Source organism: Barbus barbus (assembly GCF_936440315.1).
Source record: "Barbus barbus genome assembly, chromosome: 49".
NCBI classification, from domain to species: domain Eukaryota; kingdom Metazoa; phylum Chordata; class Actinopteri; order Cypriniformes; family Cyprinidae; genus Barbus; species Barbus barbus.
In genome coordinates, this window is record NC_136727.1 from 6,000,758 (window position 1) to 6,021,056 (window position 20,299).

General features: G+C 37.9%; 1 protein-coding gene across 1 annotated transcript; it reads left to right on the forward strand.

Annotated features, from left to right (window-relative positions):
- The first annotated feature begins 7,327 nt into the window (after nucleotides 1-7,327).
- Nucleotides 7,328-18,964, forward strand: LOC306867402 (rho-related GTP-binding protein RhoE). Its single transcript, XM_079413036.1, has 5 exons — nucleotides 7,328-7,675; nucleotides 7,826-7,913; nucleotides 14,533-14,642; nucleotides 15,976-16,110; nucleotides 16,423-18,964. The coding sequence occupies exons 1-5, from the start codon at nucleotides 7,526-7,528 to the stop codon at nucleotides 16,669-16,671; spliced, it is 732 nt and encodes a 243-aa protein (XP_079269162.1). The 5' UTR covers nucleotides 7,328-7,525; the 3' UTR covers nucleotides 16,672-18,964.
- The last annotated feature ends 1,335 nt before the right edge of the window (nucleotides 18,965-20,299 follow it).

Genomic DNA, 20,299 nt, shown 5'->3' on the forward strand with positions numbered 1-20,299 from the left:
TGCTAATGCTGAGTATTATCACATTTAGATTTGTATTAGTATCAAAATATATTGTTTAAAATATCAGTGTATTTTAACATCTGTGTACTGAAAATCTTCTGCATAAGGTGGAGCTTCTCATTTACTTGGAATGGGTGATGTTATGCATTGCCGAACTGAATTGTGGATCCGTTGTGTTGCGCCACTGGCGTTTCTCACATCAGAAGTTGAAACGCTCCATTCACACGGGGCGTCGGCGTCAACACTTGATGGAGGGTGTGTCTGAAGCTTGGTGCTGACACAACCATAGTGACAACAGCCAATCAATTTATTTTTCTAGTGTTGCATGAACGCGACTGGCTAGCGTCTGCATTAGGGTATTTGCATAAAGCAATTTGATTGGCTGAAGCCTGCACTTGAAAAGTTAAAAAGTTTTCCCACTTCTGCCGTGAGCAACGCCAGTGACGTGATGCAACAGACCCACAATTCAGTTCGGCAATGCTTGACGTCACTCTATTCAAAGTAAACATGTGGCATTGACGCCGACGCCTCGTGTGAATGTACCAAAAACTTTCAACTTTTCAAGCGCCAACGCAGGTGTCAGCAATCAGATCGTCTTATGCAAATTCCCTGGTGCAGACACTAGCCAATCACATCAATGGGCCGTCAATGGGCAACCAGGTGAGAGACACAGGGACCATGACTGAACTAAAGAATCCAGATAGAACATTGCTCAAAAAAGTTGCCTGACAAATTGCTCAAAAAGTTGCCCTGTGTATCATCAGTCTAAGTAACAATAATAGTGAAGCTTGCATTAGAAAAAAAACAATTTGAATATTCAAACAACATAATACTGAACAATTAGTGCAATTAAGCAGTTGATTAAAAACAACTCCCATTTAACGTATTTGTATTAGTTTTTAAAACATTAAGATATCAGTGCATTTTAATATTTTTTGTTTACAGAATATTTTCAAATCTTTTCTTATGGAAATGTTAGCGATACTAACCTCTCCAAAATTTACTTCCACAATGCTAACATGTGCAGAGGGGTTGCTAGGGTGTTACTAATTAGCTCATAACTAGCTAAAATAACAACAGTTTGCTAATGCTAAGTATTAGCGATAGCAATAAGCTTGAATGATTTTGTTGTGACAGACTGCCCAACTTAAACACCCTTCTGATGGTTTTATCACAGTAAGCGACTTAAACCCATCTCATACTGTTATTTGTTTGTTTACGCGGCATGTTCATTGACTCGTGTTTAGCGATAATGGCTGATTGTCGCAGTGAAGCGGCGACACAGACTGACAGTAAAATTGCCCTTTTCTTCTTAAATTGCTTTCTGCTTCACAGATCTTTCTGTCAATAGTCGTTCAGGCAGAAAGCACCTTGACATTTTCCTCCGGCAAGCGCTGCTCAAATCCTGCTCACTTTAAACCCGAGATTAATTTTCCTTGAGTGGAGGTGACTGTGAGAGAGAGCGCAAATGAATCAGGAACTGAGATGAGGTGCGATTTCAAACGTACATCAGCGAGCAACAAGTTGATATACACAACTGGAGAATGAAATGGAGAACTGTGGGAAACATGCTGCCATTTGACATTTCCCCTGAGCAAGACCTCCAAAACTGTCTCTAACACACACACTTGCTGGGGCCAGTCAACTTTAAAAGGTGTCGGCTTGCACTGGGAATGGGAAACACATCTTGTGTATCACTTCAGAGGTTGTAAGCGGGCCGTCCAGTTGTCCGAACGAACAGAATTAGTAGTGAAACGTAAGATGAAAACTGACACCATTTACTTTGTAAATAAATGCTGCTATCTATAAATAAATGAAAATGAATGCTTTTTAAATGTAATTTTTAGTGTGTGAGATGTAAAATTAATTCTTGAATGAAATCAAAATTGACACCATTTATGTTCTAAATAAATGCTAGTGTCTTCGGATTCATCTGTGCTCAAGATTTTTTTTGTAAATAATTTTTAGTGTGTAATAAAATTAATACTTAAATAATAAATTATAAATGTAATAGCCCAATAAGCTAGAGAGAGAAAAAGAGAGAGATAAAATCCCTTAAAATAATAATAAAAAATAATTTTTAATAAAATATAAACACACACACACATATATATATTGTTTGTTTTTTTAAAAGACTTTTTAGCGTGATAAAATTAATCTCTGAAAATTTTATTATAAATATAATAAAAGAGAGAGGAAATCCAATTAATAAAACAAAAACTATCTATCTATCTATCTATCTATCTATCTATCTATCTATCTATCTATCTATCTATCTATCTATCTATCTATCTATCTATCTATCTATCTATCTATCTGTAAACAAATCCTTTTAAATGATAACTAAAAATTACTTAATTAAAAATATATATGTAAAATGCAATAGTGTGGGAGTAATAATATTAATACATTTTATATAAAATTAGAAAACCTTTATCATGAATAAATGAAATAAATTAAAACATACTAGATATTTACATTTTATAACAGAATATTTTTTTTATTATCTATCAATCTATTTATAGGAAATGCATTAATTTTAACTAATAAATAATATTTTAGTAAAATTTTCTAAAATATTAATAATACGTAAGCTGCAACAGAGTGGAAATAATAATTTTATTACTGGACATTAAATAATAAACTAAACTTAAAATTATTTACGTTCACAAAAGGTTCACAACCTGGAACGATTCATTCACAAACAGAACAGAATGGTTTGTTCACAAACTGGATAGAAATTTGTTCACAAATTTGGAAAAAGCATTCATTTACATATCATTTTCAAGACGGACTGACCAATTTGTTCAACAAATCAGAATGAATGAGTCATTCACAAATCAGACTGAAGGAATCGTTCACTAATCAGACTAAACCATTCATTCACAGATCAGACTGAACAAATCATTCTTAAATGACTTTATCAACTAGCTGAATGGTAACTAGGATAACAGCAAAGTATTTTAACATGACAAAAATGATACACTTCATCTGTAATGGCAATAAATAAACAGTGAAGAAAAAGCTAAATCAAATCATCAGGATTTGACATTGCACTCACTGCAGTGCTCAATCTGTGTCTCTGTTGGCGGCTGATTTGTGCAAGTTCCCCGTGATCATCTACAAATGTGGCATTTTACGCTTTTAATCCACAAAATGTGTTACATACTGACTGGAGATTTCATACAGTGCTTGTGAGTTATACATGTGTGGCAAGAGGCCCATAATTCCCTGGGTGTGGACAGTAGCAACAGAGGGGAAAGTCTTTTGTGGTAAATCTTTCCCTGAGGTCTTTGATGTAGAGCCGAGGATGTGTCGTTTGTCAGCGTCGCAACAATAAGAGCCAAACCTCATTACCGGTCCATTCAGATCTCACTGTAGAAAGTCGAATGCTTCAAAATGCCATTGCAAAGATGATTGTTGGCCCACAAATCTGGGAGCCCAGGACTGAACCTTGCGGTACTACAGAATGAGGACGCAAACAATGTGGAGGGAAATGTCTGTGGTAAATGCCATAAAACTGCAGACCGTGAGAGAGCAAGCTGACAGCTGCAATGCAGATTTGCGATACCACACACCCAGATAACAGAGACAGAAAGGAGCTCAACCCACTTCCACCATGACACACAAGAGACGTGATTCAATAAATTCAGCAAAAAATGTACTGCTTTCTACAATGAATAAGTCAAATAAGTAGTTTGTCAATTGAAAACTGTCATAATTTTCTTGCCCTCATGTCATTCCAAACCTGCTTGATTTCCTTTTGTCTGTTTAAAATAAAGAAGAAAAATTGACCGTCTAGGCTAATATTAATATAAGTGGATACAGACTGGAGTTGTCAGGCTCTAAAAAGGTTAACAAAGTATCATAAAAGCATGATAAATGTAGTCTATACAATGCATTATATTCCATTTAAATTATAATAAGATTTAATTTAAAAAATAAGATTTTGAAAATAGATTTTTTAACAGTGACATGTTAAGCAAAAATACATTTGTATATATAAAATGGTTTTATTCACTAATTTTGGTACTTTTGGCACTACTGAAACTATAAACCTATAATATATTACAGTACAGTCACTTAGCAAACACCCAGAATGAGCTGACAATGCCCTGGCAATCACATAGCAACACCCTAGAAAGAACTCAGAACACATTAGCATTGTGGCGGCAAGTTTTGCGTTGGGTTAGCATCACTCATATTTCCTAAAGAAAAGAGATTCATTTTACACTAAAAAATATTAAAATACACTATTATCTTCATCTTATCAACCTTATTTTATAATAATAACGACACAGGATTATAGTGTTGTTAGAATAGTCTGTGTTTTGATCAAATGTACATTGTTTTATGTGTTTCAGCTAGGACGACTAAGTGGGTTTATTCAGCTCTCTCAGATTTTGCCCTTTGACCTGCAGGAAGAACATGCGGCCATGGCATTACCGAGTGCATAGGTGCATTCGTTAGACTCCCAAATCCACAATTTTAATTAACATCATTGCTGACGCATATAATGATCTTTTAGCTGTGATGTGTGGAGATGGGTCAGATCATGCCGCTTCATCTCACAGAGCGACGTGAGATGTTACAGCTGTGTGACGAGGGGTTTCATACGGTAACCACTGGATACAGGAGCAAGGCAGATTTCTAATTATTAGCAATACATTGGGTCAATATTTGCTCTCATTTCACAGAACAAACTTGAAAGAATGTGTGTGTCAATATACAATGACCTTCCCTCGACACACACAGAGGAATCAGAAGCTACAGTCATCAGGCCTCAGGGGTTTGGGGTTGTGTGTGAGCTGATTCTCAGAGCTTGTTATATCTTGTTATACTGGCTGTGTATCTGCACAGAGAATAAATGATATCTATAAACTGAAGACGACAGAAAAACAGTTATCTATCTTTGTCTGTCTGTTTGTTTGTTCATTCTATTGTTCTATCAATAGTACTATCTATCTTTAAATCTATCTATCTATCTATCTATCTATCTATCTATCTATCTATCTATCTATCTATCTATCTATCTATCTATCTATCTATCTATCTATCTATCTATCTATCTATCTTTAAATCTATCTATCTATCTATCTATCTATCTATCTATCTATCTATCTATCTATCTATCTATCTATCTATCTATCTATCTATCTATCTGTAGGGCAGATGTAATGGGTTCTCCCATCCTTTGTGGGAGCTGTGTGTTGTTTCTTATTAGGGGAGTGAGCCCTTCTTTTCACCCACAGTTCTATTTTCATTGTAAAAGGTAAGGAGGATTATCATGTTGCTCCACTATATCCATTAAAATGTATCTAATTATAGTAGCCATCCATGTTATTAGGATAAATATATTGTTGCTGAGAGGTTGGTTTATGCGTATCAGACATTATTTTTGATAGGTTGTTGTGTATTTTTGATATTAAGTTCAAGTTTAAGTTTATTTTTATAGCGCTTTTTACGATACAAATCGTTGCAAAGCAGCTCCACAAGAAATTAAGTTTCCACAATATATTTATATATTGCAGAACCTTAATAATTTAACTTATGGCAAAATTTGGTAATTCTGTATGTTGTATGTTTAGCATCCTCTGAGGTCCTCTGAGGGGTTGGCATCATCTTTTCTCAGGTGTTCGGTCATCTCAGATCATTTAAGGTTTGGATCCAGACTGAAGCTTCTGTCATTCCTAGTTACAGAGAAACAAATAGAGACATAATTACCGTAGCTGCTGTTCCATCTAAGCAAAAATTATTTGTTCAACCCAAGCTAAAGAATAATAATAATGTACATTTGATCAGATATAACTGCAGTACAAGATTATAAGATGCATTATGTGAATGCTTGACAAAAATGTGTCTAGATTTAAACAGAGAGAGTGTGTCTGAACCCCGAACGTTATCAGGAAGGCTATTCCAGAGTTTGGGAGCCAAATGTGAAAAAGCTCTACCTCCTTTAGTGGACTTTGCTATCCTAGGTACTACCAAAAGTCCAGAGTTTTGCGACCTTAGGGAGCGGGTTGGATTGTAGCGTGGTAGAAGACAAGTTAGGTACGCAGGAGCTAAACCATTTAGGGCCTTATAGGCAAGTAATAATATTTAGTCAATGATACAGAACTTAATAGGTAGCCAGCGCAGAGACTGTAAAATTGGGGTAATATGATCATATATTATTGCACATTTCCTATGTTCCATGTGGCTGAGCACATTTTCATGTGTATTATATTATGTTTAAGGCCTACTTGTGTATTTTATGGTCTAATTCTTCCTATTTCTATTTTTATCTATCTATCCGTCTGTCTGTCTATTGTTCTATCATTCTGTCTATCGTTCTATGCATCGTTCTGTCTGTCTGAATGTTACCCAAAAATTCTAGTCTTCCAGTGCATCATGGTATGACCATGGCACACATCCAAACAAACAAAATAGTACCATGCTACTTTTTGGTACTTTTTCTGCTAGTAATCTGTCTCTTTTTCTCTCTCTCACTCCCACTCTTTTGCTTTCTCTTTTTCTTTCTTTTTCTCTCTCGGTCTGACACACATTCACATCATCTACAGTAAGAATTGATGACATGCTGATGGAATGAATGTGTTACAAATATGTAGCAGATAAATATTCGCTGACTCCATGTCTTCTAGAAGGCCTGTTTCTGCTCCAGCGCCCCCACACCTGGGTAACTGCTAGCAAACATGATATGATTATTAGATCAGCTAACTGTCTGTGTGTTTGTGCCTCATTTAAACATACACCTGCTCCTTGTGATCAATTTATAATTGATTACTTCACACTCAAATCACAGCTGAACAAATCTGAAAAATAGGCAGATGGCATGCAATACTTCATCTATAAAGGGGGAAAAAAGCATTTTTGTTATTACTTTATTTTATTATTTATTATTTTTTAAATTATTTTACTGAGAGAGAAAGTAAATGGAGTATTTGAAACTTATTTTGTGGCAGCGCAGAACTTCTGGACAAGATTTGCTGTAAGCAACCCATACTGTATTATAGATTTCACTCATTTGAAATGTTTGTGGTATAAAATACCATCTAAAGTAATAAATAAAGCCACATTTCATAATATATTTGTATTTAAAATGTATTACAGTTTATTAAGTTTATTATTATTATTATTATTATTATGTATTATTATTATAGGAACTTTTGAGTTTCATAGCGCTAGAAGCAAAGTCATATTTATTAAGGTCTATAGGGTGCGCTCTTTCCCTCTCCCTACTGAAGAAAAGGGGAGGATCTCTCAGTGTCTTCAACGACAGCCATTGGTTTACCGGGCTCATATAAAACACAGCACATACCCCAAAAGTGAGAGGGCAGGAATTCAAGCAGTTGATGTATACCCCTGCAGGAGAGGGAGGGAGAGAGAGCGAGAGAGAGAGATAGTTAGAGAGAGAGAGACGGGCAAAGGGAATCCGCACCCTTTCCAGAGTGATTATAGAAAGCTGTACGTTTGTGCGCGTCTTCTCCGTTGTGCGCCTCCGCGGACTTGCGCGTAAAGACAATCAATGAAGGAGAGAAGATCTATACAGAAACTGTCCCTTCAGCCCGGTATGGATCCGAGTCAGAGCCTCAAATGTAAGATCGTGGTCGTGGGGGACAGTCAGTGTGGGAAAACCGCTCTGCTCCACGTTTTTGCCAAGGACTGTTTCCCAGAGGTGAGATGCGTAAAACCCAGTGGGTGCGCAACTGCGCTTTACCATATTGGCTTTAGTTCTGTAGTATGTGCATTCATTTTTATATTTTAATCTCTTAAAATAGACCTGTTTAGTAATATTTGCAATTTGTTTCATGTGTCTTTTTCCTAGAATTACGTACCCACTGTGTTTGAGAATTACACAGCAAGTTTTGAGATTGACAAGCAGAGAATAGAGCTCAGCCTGTGGGACACCTCAGGTGAGTCTCAAATTATGTATTTGTACTACATGCATCAGGATCTTTTAGTGTTAATTTCTTTTTATAGTGCAAATATATTGTGTATACACTAAATACGTACTATAGTATGGGGTCTTTAACATTTCTTATGACCCTTTGGGGGTGGATAGAGAGCCAGAGCTTGGACTCCTTGTTACATATTTTATAAAACTGAGTGCTGCATGTTAAACTTGGTCTATAACCATTTACCATATCAATGTATTAATGCTGAACTTTAGCTTCTTTAGTTTTGGCTGGAATTGTCTAAGATAATATGTAATTATAAAAATGTCTTTGAGATCAAAAAATAATTTGCGGACTCCATTCAGTAGTTATAAATAGTTTAATTGACATGCTATATACACTATATAATGTATAATGTTGTGAACATTGTGGCTGTTGCAGGTTAATAATGCAGGTTTGTTACAATTGAAATATTCAGGGTTTGACCTATACAGTGATTTTTGCTCTTAATTTAGCATATTTTCTGTCAGTTTAGTTCATTTACATGCAGTTGGTCCAAAACATGTCCAGACTTGTTGTCATTCTTCATAAATCCAGTGGACATTTCATTATTTTGATGCATCAGTGTGTTGTGCAGGGTAATGATGTGTTTGCTAGCGCTTACGTTTATGCCTGACGGAAAATCTGGGTTTGTTTAATAGCTTTTCTTTTTCTGAGCGGTTGAGCAACTCTTGGTTGTTGAGTCAGTATGAGAGCCTGCCAAGCGTTTAATCACACACACACACACACACACACACACACACACACACACACACACACACACACACACACACACACGTTGGTTTTTGTGGTTTATGGGGACTCTCCATAGGCGTAATGGTTTTATACTGTACAAACTGTATGTGCTATTGTCCTACACCAACCCTACACCTAAACTTAGCCCTCACAGGAGACTTTGTGCATTTTTAGATTTTCAAAAAAACACCATTTAGTATGTTTTTTAAGCCTTTTGAATTATGGGGACATAGGCAGTGTCCTCATAAACCACCTTCATATTGTAATACCTCTGTCATACCCATGTCATTATACAAATTTGTGTCCTCATAAACCACATAAACATGCACACACACACACACACACACCCTGCTGATACTCGCTCACACACTCCACCCATCTGTGGAATATGATCCATGGACACCTCACTTTTAAGGAATGTTAGGATGGCATCACAGGGAACGTTGCTGTAAGTGATGTTTTGGATAAACAAATGAAATCGAAACTGTTGCAACAGCTGGGGTTGTGCTGCAATTCACACGTTTAACAAAACCAAACAGCCGTGACCACACAGGCAAATAAGAGTGGGGTCTTGGCTCACTCTGTCTGAATGTAGGGTATTGGTACGTTTCCATAGCTCGCGCTCAGATCACCCAGGAGAGATCAGACCTGCTGTCTGGAGGTAATCACAGGCACTGTAAAGCATCCAGCCAGTCAGACTGCATTAGTCGGTGGCCTGTTTGGAGCTTAGCTATGATCTGGGGTAAACTGAATTCAGATCTGAACCTGGGGGTTTGGGTTGTTTAGTGCTGTGTGTGGTCTGCAATCTAAAGTTATGTGCTAAATATTTCCTGCACCAGTATATGTTAAGCCATCAAGATAGGGTATGATGTTTGATCAACTTTACCAGCTACGCTTTGCAGCCTGGACAGTTAGACCAACACCAAATCAGCTAAACTGATCTTTTCAGCAGGGTCTGCATATATGAAGTAATTTCTTAAATTCTTCATCTGGATTAATTTCTTCTAGAACAGGGGTGTCAAATTCAGTTCCTGGAGGGCCGCAGCCCTACAGACGTTTGTTCCAACCCTGCTCCAACACACAAATCATGAAGTTTTCAAATAAGCCTGAAGGACTTGATTAGCTGGATCAGCTGGATCAGCTGTGTTTAATTAGGGTTGCATCTAAACTCTGCAGGGCTCTGGCCTTCCAGGAACTGAGTTTGACACTCCTGTTCTAGAATCTAGAGTAAATTCCTAAATCAAGAACCATGTGCTAATTTGACCTGCTGAAAGGCTAGCACAGCTGGTCACTATCTTATGTTGTGTTTCGAATGCTAGTATGCTGGAAGTCTATAGGTTTCTTAACTAGCTTAACCAGCAAAACTTGATACTTGTGAACAGCATGGCCATGTTGGTACATTAGTTAGACCAGCACCAATCCAGACATTGCCAAAAAAGGACATTTGCTAGTTTTTTCTTAATGGTAGAATCAGTCCTAGATCTAGAGAACTGAGCTAAGGTAGAGTCAAATATTCAATTTTCTCAATATAGAGTTTTCTGAATATGAATTGTCCTAAATGTGAACCTATACCATATATCCAGGTGTTACATTTTGAGCTGTTCCCCAAAACTAGAGGTGCTATAATCCTGAAAGAATATTCCAACATTTGGAGTCATGTGCTCAATTTGGATTAATTTCCTGAATCAGAGTCTGGAAGTACTTGCCTAAATTTTGAGCCAACCCTGTTGAAAAAAACAGCGTATGCTGGTAAGGTATGTTTTGAAGCATGGCACATGACCAGCTCATGACCAGCTAAGGACCATCTTAAACCAGCTCAAACCAGCAGCCATGCTTCAAAACATACCTAACCAGCATATGCTGGAGTTTTCAACAGGGAAGTGCTAAATCTAGAGTTATTGCTAAATCCAGAATCATTTCCTCAATCCAGAGGCATTTCAAACTCAAACTAGAGCTATATATGATGATAATTCAATGCACAGTGGTTTGGTTTGTGATGTTGGTACTGGAGTGTGTTCGGCTGACAGATGTCTGCGGTGGGCGTTTGCAGGCAAGAGCGCCCGTCTGATGCTGACGGTTGGATATGTAGTTAGTTGCTTGTGTCAGGCTGTGGGCTTCCAGCCTGCTGTTCATTACAGTGTAAGTTATTGTGTCAGAACCAGGTTCCAAGGTCTCCCCAGTGTGTGTGCGGACTTTCCTCTCAAATGCCTAAATCCAGGATTTAACAAGTTCAGAACACACCTGAGCACATTCCAGATAATGAGAGAAAAAGACATGCGGACTAGGAAACCTTGGCCCTTGAACAATCTTAAATTCTTTGCCTTGAGTGTTTCTGAACACTCTGTGAATCCAGGGGGTTGCTCCCAGAATTGCCCGAATGAATAGTTTCTTGGCATCTCTTCTTTGTGCTGCTTTGTTTGCAACAGCTGCCACCCCTGTCAACCAAAAGGCTGGCTGCTCCTGTCATTGTCCTCCAATCAGCTGTTGAGTCACGACCCCATTCACCATTCAGCTGGCAGCATCCGTCACTGATCTGCCATGGAACCCATTGATACAGTAGAGTACATACGTTCCATTCGGAATTTAACCAGTTCACTTCCGAAAGGGTACGAACAAGACTTTTTGTGTCTGATACAAAAGAGGGGAATACAATTGTGTTTCTTTTTGTTTGTTTTACTTTTGATTGAGCTCAAGTCTTGCGTAACATCTTTTTTAGGACTGTTGCCCATTGTTGCGTTTGTTTAAATGATTCCCACTCACGCCAATGAAAAACCGAGTACTCTTTGGCCATTATTCCAATGTCAAAGTGCCAATGCCATTCTGCTGCATGAATGTTTCATTAGGCTTTTCTCATGTATATTGATTCTAGGGCTTAGTAAGTCTTTCTAAATCTGAAACCCAAGTGTATTTGTGCATGTATTGTGTGTTACGTGATACACAAGAGGCCAAGTGTCAGGATAACACCCTACCAGAGACAAGAGCCCACATGTTCTCTGATCTTTTCGATGGCCATAAGCATGTGTGCGTATATCCCTTAATAGCCGATCCTCCATGGAATAGTACCCCTTCCCCCAGCTTCACTCTTCCAGACACTTATTGACCAGAAACCCCCTGCAGATGTGAAGCCAGGATCTTGACATGCCTGTCTCAAAAGGTTCCTTATCCACCAGTCAGACCATGATCAATCAATATTTGCACACTCTGCTTTGGGGTCTTTTTGTTCCTTTGTGAGTTGTAAGTTTTACAATAAGCATATCGTTTCGAATAACTATAGTGCCAAATTCAGTCAAGCGTCCTATCTCCTTGCTTCCCTAGGGCTGGTGACAGATATGCTGTCATGACATAGTTCGATTGGATGGTGTCTTGAATGGGCAAGTTTGATAGGATGACCTTTAAAGATGTCACTTGTTTGCAGCTGAAATTTTTATCAGATTTCTTTATCAGATTGCTGCGGTTGTGGGCTGAAAGCTGGAATAGATATTTCCTTACAGAAAAGTAATGCTTTAAGCTCTACAATGTGATGGATTTTAAACTGAAATAGGCTAGTGAATGGGGAAATAATGAAATGTGTGGCTTGAAATTTGATTGGATCTTGAAAAAGTGACCATTTATGGTCAAGAATCACTACTAGTAGAATATTTTAGAGATTTTTGGGTGGGCTATATTTGACTTTGGCCAATAGATTACCACTTGCATTGCCAAGTTTTGCATAGGCAAGTACCACTCTTCTTTGCAATATGTAAAATCTGGTTTCTTTAAATTCTTTAAATGAATCTACGTAAAGCGTTTGCTAAAACATGACTTCTTAATCTTGTTTGTATGTTCAGATTATTCAATTATTTTGTAAATAATTATCATTCAGCTATTGCATGTCTCTTCAAAGTCATGAACCAAGACGTTGCTATCTAATCTCCTTAATCCAACCCTTGACTATTATCCGCAAGGGGAGACCTCATTATCAGTTGACCCCCGAAAACAAAACGTTCCCAGGATCATTTCAATGGGCTCCTGCTGGGACAGGCTCTCACAGACCCACTCCTTAATGCTGGTCAACTATTGTCAGCCGGATCATGTTTCTAACTTCGACGATTTGGGCCTGCATGCCTCACATTCCTGTGAGGAAAGGTTTGCTCTCGTACTCCACAAAGCAGCTATTGTGCGGTGGGCCGCCAGGAAAAAAAGTGCCATGTGAACTGTTATGTTCTCTGAAATAATTCTTACCTTGTTAGTCAAGGAGGAAATTAAATTCAGGAGGCACTCATGTACTGATGTAGAGTTTTTAAAGACCTTTTTGTAAAAGTTTGTAATGGTGTGTTAGCAGTTTTTCAAAACAAGAATTAGCATCAAGGGATTTCATAGTGTAGCTTGGGGGTTAAATGTGCTTTGCAGAGAATTCTGTCTGTTTATTGCTTTGTTTTGATGTAGATTAGGAAGACATTGAGGGATCCAAGCCAAAAACACCAATGGCCAAGAATTCTTTACTGTGTGTGTGATTTTACATGGTCACCACATGTTTAGAGAAGCATTTGATCACTTGGGGAATCCATCAGCTGTCAGTATCTTTCACACACACACACACACACACACACACTATGGAATGGTGGTTAATAATTATGGTTAATAATTGAATCTCAAATTTGTAATCAAATGTCTGATGTCAAACAGTAAAACGTTGTTGTCCGAGTTGTTCTTGTTTTTTGGCCTGTAGCTGTGGTTGGAATATGAGCTGTAAAGTCCTGTGGCTGCATGCGTTTTCAACTCACATTTTTCTACTTAACTTCTGGCACTGGGAATTATCATTCTGTCAAACTAAGCAGCCCTCCCTTCCCTCTCTCTCTCTCTCGTTCTCTCTCTCTCTCATAAACACTACCTCTGTCCTGGAATCTGGCACATTATAAATGTGTTTGTCCTGTCTGGATTGTACATACCGTGAGTTAGCGGTGGGTGGGAATGCTTCGTTCTTTCAGAGTAAATTCTGGACTGTACCGTCCTCACAAAGAAAAACATCTCCAGAGTTTTAGCCAGGAGGGAAATGCTACATCTGGCAAGGGTCTAGTTATTAGCAGTGTTTGCTAAGGCAAGCATCACTATTTTTATTTGAGTAAGGGATTTGAAGAATTATCATGTGCTTATGTAAATCACTATTTAGCATTGCACCAGTGACAGAGAACTGGGAGATTTTTTTTTTGATATATCAACCTATTTAAAAGCTTTATTCCTTCTGAAAGCAAAAGTGTGCATTTATGTGTAAAAGTTTCATGTTTAGTATGTCTGAAAAGGGGCTTCAGTGGTTTAAAAATTCAAGAGTGCTTTCAAATTACTGTCTGTACTGCGTCGCCGAGTGAAAGTTAAATGAGGTTAAGTAATATGTGACCATGGACCACAAAACCAGTCATAAGGGTCCATTTTTAAAAATAAATAAGTAAATAAATAAATAAGCTTTCCATTTATGTATGGTTTGTTAAGATAGGACGATCCAAATATTGAGAAAATCGCCTAAAGTTGTCCAAATGAAGTTCTTACATTGCATATTACTAATCAAAAATTAAGTTTTATTATATTTACAGTTGGAAATTTTCTAAATATCTTCATGGAACATGATCTTTACTTAATATCCTAATGATTTTTGGCATAAAAGAAAAATCATTCATTTTGACCCATACAATTTATTTTTGGCTTTTGCTACAAATATACCCCAGCGACTTAAGACTGGTTTTGTGGTCCAGGGTCACATATATTGACGGCTTACAGACACACCCACCATCCTTGTCTAGTTATTTGTGCATACTTCTGTTCAAGTGAACTTTATTCTTCCTGACCAATCCACCTTTTTGTGTTACAGGCTCCCCGTATTATGACAATGTCAGGCCACTTTCGTATCCAGACTCCGATGCCGTCATCATATGCTTTGACATCAGCCGACCAGAGACCCTGGACAGCGTCCTAAAGAAGGTGAACTTTTTTCCAATCTGTAATAACTGATTCAGCACACTTATTGTGAGTTAAACAAGTGGGATTTTCTTTGATTAACATCCACTGTTGTTCCTGGAATAATATTCCTATCAAACCATCAGATGTTAGAATTGGAGTTGGGGTCTTGAAGAACATTTCTATCAACCAATCAGATTTTAGGGCTGGGGTTGGGTTTTGAACAAAATTAACTTCAACCAATTATATTTTAGGACTGGGGTTGAGGTCTAGAACAACATTTCTACCAATCAATTAGATTTTAGGACTGGGATTGGGATCTTGAGCAACATTCACATTAAACAATCAGATTTTAGTGCAAGGTTGGGGACTTTAACAACATTCCAATCAACCAATCCAAAACAGGGCTCCAAAATGACCACCTGAGAATCTTGATTGGAGATACCTTCATGTTACAGTTTTTGATGACGGAAATTAAAAAAAAAATTAGTTTCTTGGATATCAAATTGTAGGCTTGACCTCTCTGGTTCCTGACAGTCTAATTGGCTTTTAAACGCCTTGCCTGTGATTCAGAGAAATACTTCTAGAACTCCTTTGTGATATGCCCACTCTTTGTTGCATACCAATAAACTTGTCCTTTGTTCAGTAGGGTTGGATATCTTGTAGACTTTCAGTCTGGGGTCAGGTGTCTGGAATGACCTGTGGCTCCGTTTCACTCAGTTAGGGTGGGCCCCTGGTTTGATAGTATTATGCTGACATTAACTAGACCATGTGAGTGGAAGTTCAGCCGAGTGGTTTGTCTTAAAATGGTTGAGATCTAGGTCGAATCGGAAATACGATCAAGCTACACGTGGGTACCTGGTGGAATAATCTAGTGTTGTCTACCAGGACTTTGAGGCCTCTGGGAGCCAGAAGTGAGCACAAAAAGATCATGGGAACGAGGGAATGTAGGGTGTCTGAGTTCCTGTGTGAACAATCGTATGACTGTGTTGTACCCGCCTGTCTCCTGACAGATTAAATCCGGTGATTTAATGCCACACCGACACAAAATATGCTTTGTTTGCGAAGGATAGGAATGCAGATCACCTGTAGCATTGTTGGGAAGATGCACACACCCTGAAAAGCAGTCATTACAGTGCAAGCTTTATCCTAGCAGGAAGCATGTCCCTTACCAGTAGCAAGAAATATTAATACTCTTGTGCTCGTGGACAAAAAAAGGGATGGGTTGGAACGTGATATGCTTAGAGAATTGGAACAGGAAACACTTGTTCTTGTCTTTTGGCCTCTCTTAGACAGGGATAGATCGAGGCCAATTGGTTTCATCTTTCCCTTTTGGTTTTGTCTCTTTCTCTCACAGTGGAAAGGGGAGATCCAGGAATTCTGTCCCAACACAAAGATGCTGCTCGTCGGATGCAAGTCAGACCTTAGAACGGACCTCACGACCTTAGTGGAGCTGTCCAATCACAGACAGACACCTGTGTCATATGATCAGGTGAGCGGTTCTCATAAACTGCTTTTGCAATTTGGTTGGATGCCAGTGAGACATTCAATTTTGGCTTGATATCTAACACCCATCTTATTACTTTACCAGTAATTACGTTTATCGGCAAGGGCAGTTTGGCAACATTGCAATGGTTTAGGTTACTAATCTAATCCATGCATTAAATGTCTGAGTGATAAAGCGTGAAATCTTCCTGAACACAAAGCTAAACTTAATTTTGATGAAATTGCAAGCGGTAATCGTAACATTTAGACCTTGGTTTTGTTTCATATCAAAACTCATTATCCTCTCTTTCCCTTTTAGGGTTCAGCTATGGCTAAGCAGATATCCGCACCTTATATCGAATGTTCCGCAGTGCAGTCAGAAAACAGCGTGCGGGACATTTTCCATGTGGCAACATTGGCTTGCGTAAATAAGAACAACAAAAACATCAAGCGCAACAAATCGGCACGCTCCACCAAACGCATCTCACATATGCCCAGTCGACCAGACCTAGCTGCCGTTGCAACAGACCTACGCAAAGACAAAGCAAAGAGTTGCACGGTAATGTAATGCAAGGTGTTCGGGGGGAAAGATTCATTCTGGGAAATGGTGAGGGTGGACTGTGGAAGCAAGAAATGTCTGGAATTGCCTCCAAAGACAAAGCAAATGTGGAGAGCGGGAGTGTTTGCTCGATGTCCCTGAAGGTCTCTCCAGTTTGAAGGTTCCAATTCTTGTTGCCAGAACTTAACAAGCTTGTGGACATAAACCCATATTACAGCCCCAACCACCTCTCCTAAACTTATCCACTCAGCAGGAGGATGTCACTACCCTCTCGGCCAATGGGAGGTCTTCCTTCCTGCTCCTGGATGTGAAGCTGCTTCCTCTCTGGAGGATTCCTTCTGGAAGCTTCTCCTGCAGGAAAGGAAGGAGGAAGGAGAATCACATAACCATTGAGTCCAGAGTTCCTCTGAGCTTTGGCTCGCAGCTATAAAAGATGCACGTTTCGGTTGGTATTAACAGTCGCACGACGGAACAGCGAAGGGGAAGATGACTTCCAAAATGGCGAAATTTTGGATAAAGACAACTCTCGCTTCTTTCTTTTTTTTGAGTCTGTACAGCTAAACGAGGATATGAAACGAGAGTGTATCACTGTGGCTATGGATCACTTCCTCCTTCGATCCTCCTCGGTCTCTTTTGTTCCTTCTCTAGACCAAGAGCACGAGTTTGTGTGTGTGCGTGGTTTTCGTTTTCTTATGCTAAGCTCAGCTAAAACTGTCACCATGGATACGCCGCTGGTATATTTGAACTCGCACCGTTTTCTGTAGAACTCCTCATAATCACATTACGGTTCATTAGTATTCTGAATAAGAAAAACCAAAGAACTGGAAGGTTTTCAAGTCGGATGACTCGGTGTTTGAATTTCTGAAGTGCATGATGGATGTGTATTTGAGGGCTTTTGGTGGATCAATGAGAATTTCTTTCACGGTTCTGTAAGAACATGGTTCCGCTTGTCTTCGTAGACGAGGTATATGGAAGTGCAAATACGACCTTTGAGAATTGACCTGACCATTTAGTATTCATTTGCATTCGGTTTATCCCTGAAGGGGCATTCACACTGACAGACATTTGCAGTGACAAAGCATCTGGAAGTCCTTAATTTGCAATGAGGGTTGGCGATTTGAGGCCAGACTGCTTAGAGTTCAACTTTATGCAAATCTGGAACAATACTTAGGGAGGGATTCTCAAAAAAAAAAAAAAAAAAACGGGCAAGATGCAACATAATGGCTAAAGATGACTTGCTATAGCAGTATCAGGCTAACAGCTAAAGCACAGTACACTGTTAACATGCTAATTTAAGCACTACTACTAAAATATCATAAATGTAACATATTTCAGACAAAATCTAGCTAAACTAGTTAAACTTACTAAACAACCAGTCATTTTTGGACAACTGATCATCCAAACAACAAATATTAGAAACCAATAGTATAGCGAGTTGGTGACATCCAGCAATTTTAATTTCTGTCAGTGTGAATGCTGCATAAGAATAACATCACTATTGCCGAAACAAATAATTGTTTAACACTATTAAAATAGCACAAAATTAGCTTTTCAATGTAAATCGTCTTTATCAGTAAAATGCTATGAACATTTGTGCCTTTTCTGACATCTGTGAAATTTTAAGCACAATTGTTGAAATAATGAATAAACAATCAAATTCAAGGTCATATTAAATCTGCACTTCTGTCTGCCCAGTCCAGGAAAGAAAGAGGAAAACATTCTCTCCTCTCTCTACTAAACTATGCAGTCTGCTTCTGAACACATATGAGAGGATTGAGAAAAATGACTAATGCACATTCTTTCTCTTTCAAAACATAAAATATTTGTTGCGCCTCAGTATATTGCCTTGCAGAGCCGTGGGGAAAAAAAAGTGTCTCACCTTTGTAGTGCTAAAAGTTTCTCAAAACAAATCTTCAGAAGTTTGAAGCTAGCTGCAAAGTCTCTTTTGCTGCATGTTTGTAGTTGCACTTTTCGTTAAAACCTGCGCAAAACAAACAAAAACCGTCTTTTTTACATTCGTTTTTAATGGGTCAGAGAGAATTTCCTCGACTGTGTCACAAAATTTGTTTTCTCATAGGCAGTATTAATTGGTGTGTGTAAATGTTGAGAAATGTGTAGGTGCTGTTAAAAACAAAAACAAAATGTTTCCTAATGTAGGATGTCTGTAATTTTTTAATGCCTTCTGTGTGTTGAGGTCCATGTATGTCTGTTTTTGTTGATGTTGCCATAATATTTATTGAATTATATATTTTTTCCCCTTAAAAATAAATGAAAAAATAAATTGAAAATGGTTCTTTTTGATAAGAAATCTTTTCCTCTTTTCCATTTGCATATATACATTTAAAAAAAAAAATCATTTATAAATATAATTTTTAGAAATACATGATATTCATAAAGCAGGCAGATATTTTTCATGCAGTTGAGATTCATCGTCTCATTCCTAATGACTCATTCCTTATTACATTCTGAGTATATGTGACTTTGCCTTGGGCGTCGGATCTCTTCCTGTGCGTCCCTCAAATTCATTCATTCAGTTTCGGGTCATTTCCCCCTGCGGAAGGAAGTGACCTTCAGATGACCTTCACCCAGCCCTTTCCAGAGCCTCCATTCATAAACCCCACAGGCCTACAGCTCAGAGCTGTCTGGCTTCATTTGACTAATTTTGAGCCGAAATATGGCCATGATTTCGTTCATCTTATTTTTGTATTGCTTATAAGTCACACTTGCAAAGAGGAGCACTTTACCTTGTTCTTTACACATTTATGCGTAAATATGGCATCAAATAGTCAATATGCGAACACTATTCAACTGAATATGAAAGCTGTGGATCAGGTATAGAGATACCACATCGACAAGCTTCAGTCAAGGCCGGAATTTTCACCCTATTCGCCTCGCTGTCATCTCCTCTTTGTGTGAATGCAGACTAAACACACACACTTTTTTTTACTGTCAAGAGCATCAGGCGATATTTTCGGTTCTGACAGACAGCTATGGCAGAGATAAATCCAGACAATTACAAACACAAACTGTGGCCCTGATTAATTGTGCGAGTTGTGAAAGTGCTTTGTTGTTACGCTGAGACAACGCCGAGTGAAAGTGATTCATTACAGCAGCGTCTGACTGGAACACACATTAATAGTGTTTCCTTTACGCATGATAGCTCATATATCACACACAGAAACATAGAATAAATTCACACAAAACATGATTAATGATAACACAGTCCTGTCAGATGGCTGTTTTTGTGTTATAAACAAAACCAAAGACAGTTGTGGTGAAAATCTAAGGCTGGCAACAGTGACGGTATAAGATAATAATATTTTCGTACATTTCGTACCTTTACACGGTACTGTAAAATCTGCTAGATTACAATTTATATTATAATTTAAGTTACAATGTAGAATTTAAATTTGTACTTATATTTAAATAAAAAATATGTTTTGTTTAAAAATCATTAATTAACCTACAATATCATATTTTGCAAATCATTAAAATATATATAACTTTATTTTTTTTAGAATTTTATTTACAAAAAATTACGTAATTTTATCATCTAATTATATATAATTTAATTTGTTATTTTTAAAATTGAAATAAAGCTGAAATAAAATATAATATTATAAGAAAAACTTAAACT

What these genes read in the sequence shown, in the direction of transcription:
- LOC306867402 (XM_079413036.1), top strand. Translation starts at nt 7,526, where the DNA reads ATGAAGGAGAGAAGATCTATACAGAAACTGTCCCTTCAGCCCGGTATG. An exon ending in CAGCCTGTGGGACACCTCAG is followed by an intron (nt 7,914 to 14,532) that starts GTGAGTCTCAAA and finishes TTTGTGTTACAG; the next exon opens with GCTCCCCGTATTATGACAAT. An exon ending in CACCTGTGTCATATGATCAG is followed by an intron (nt 16,111 to 16,422) that starts GTGAGCGGTTCT and finishes TTTCCCTTTTAG; the next exon opens with GGTTCAGCTATGGCTAAGCA.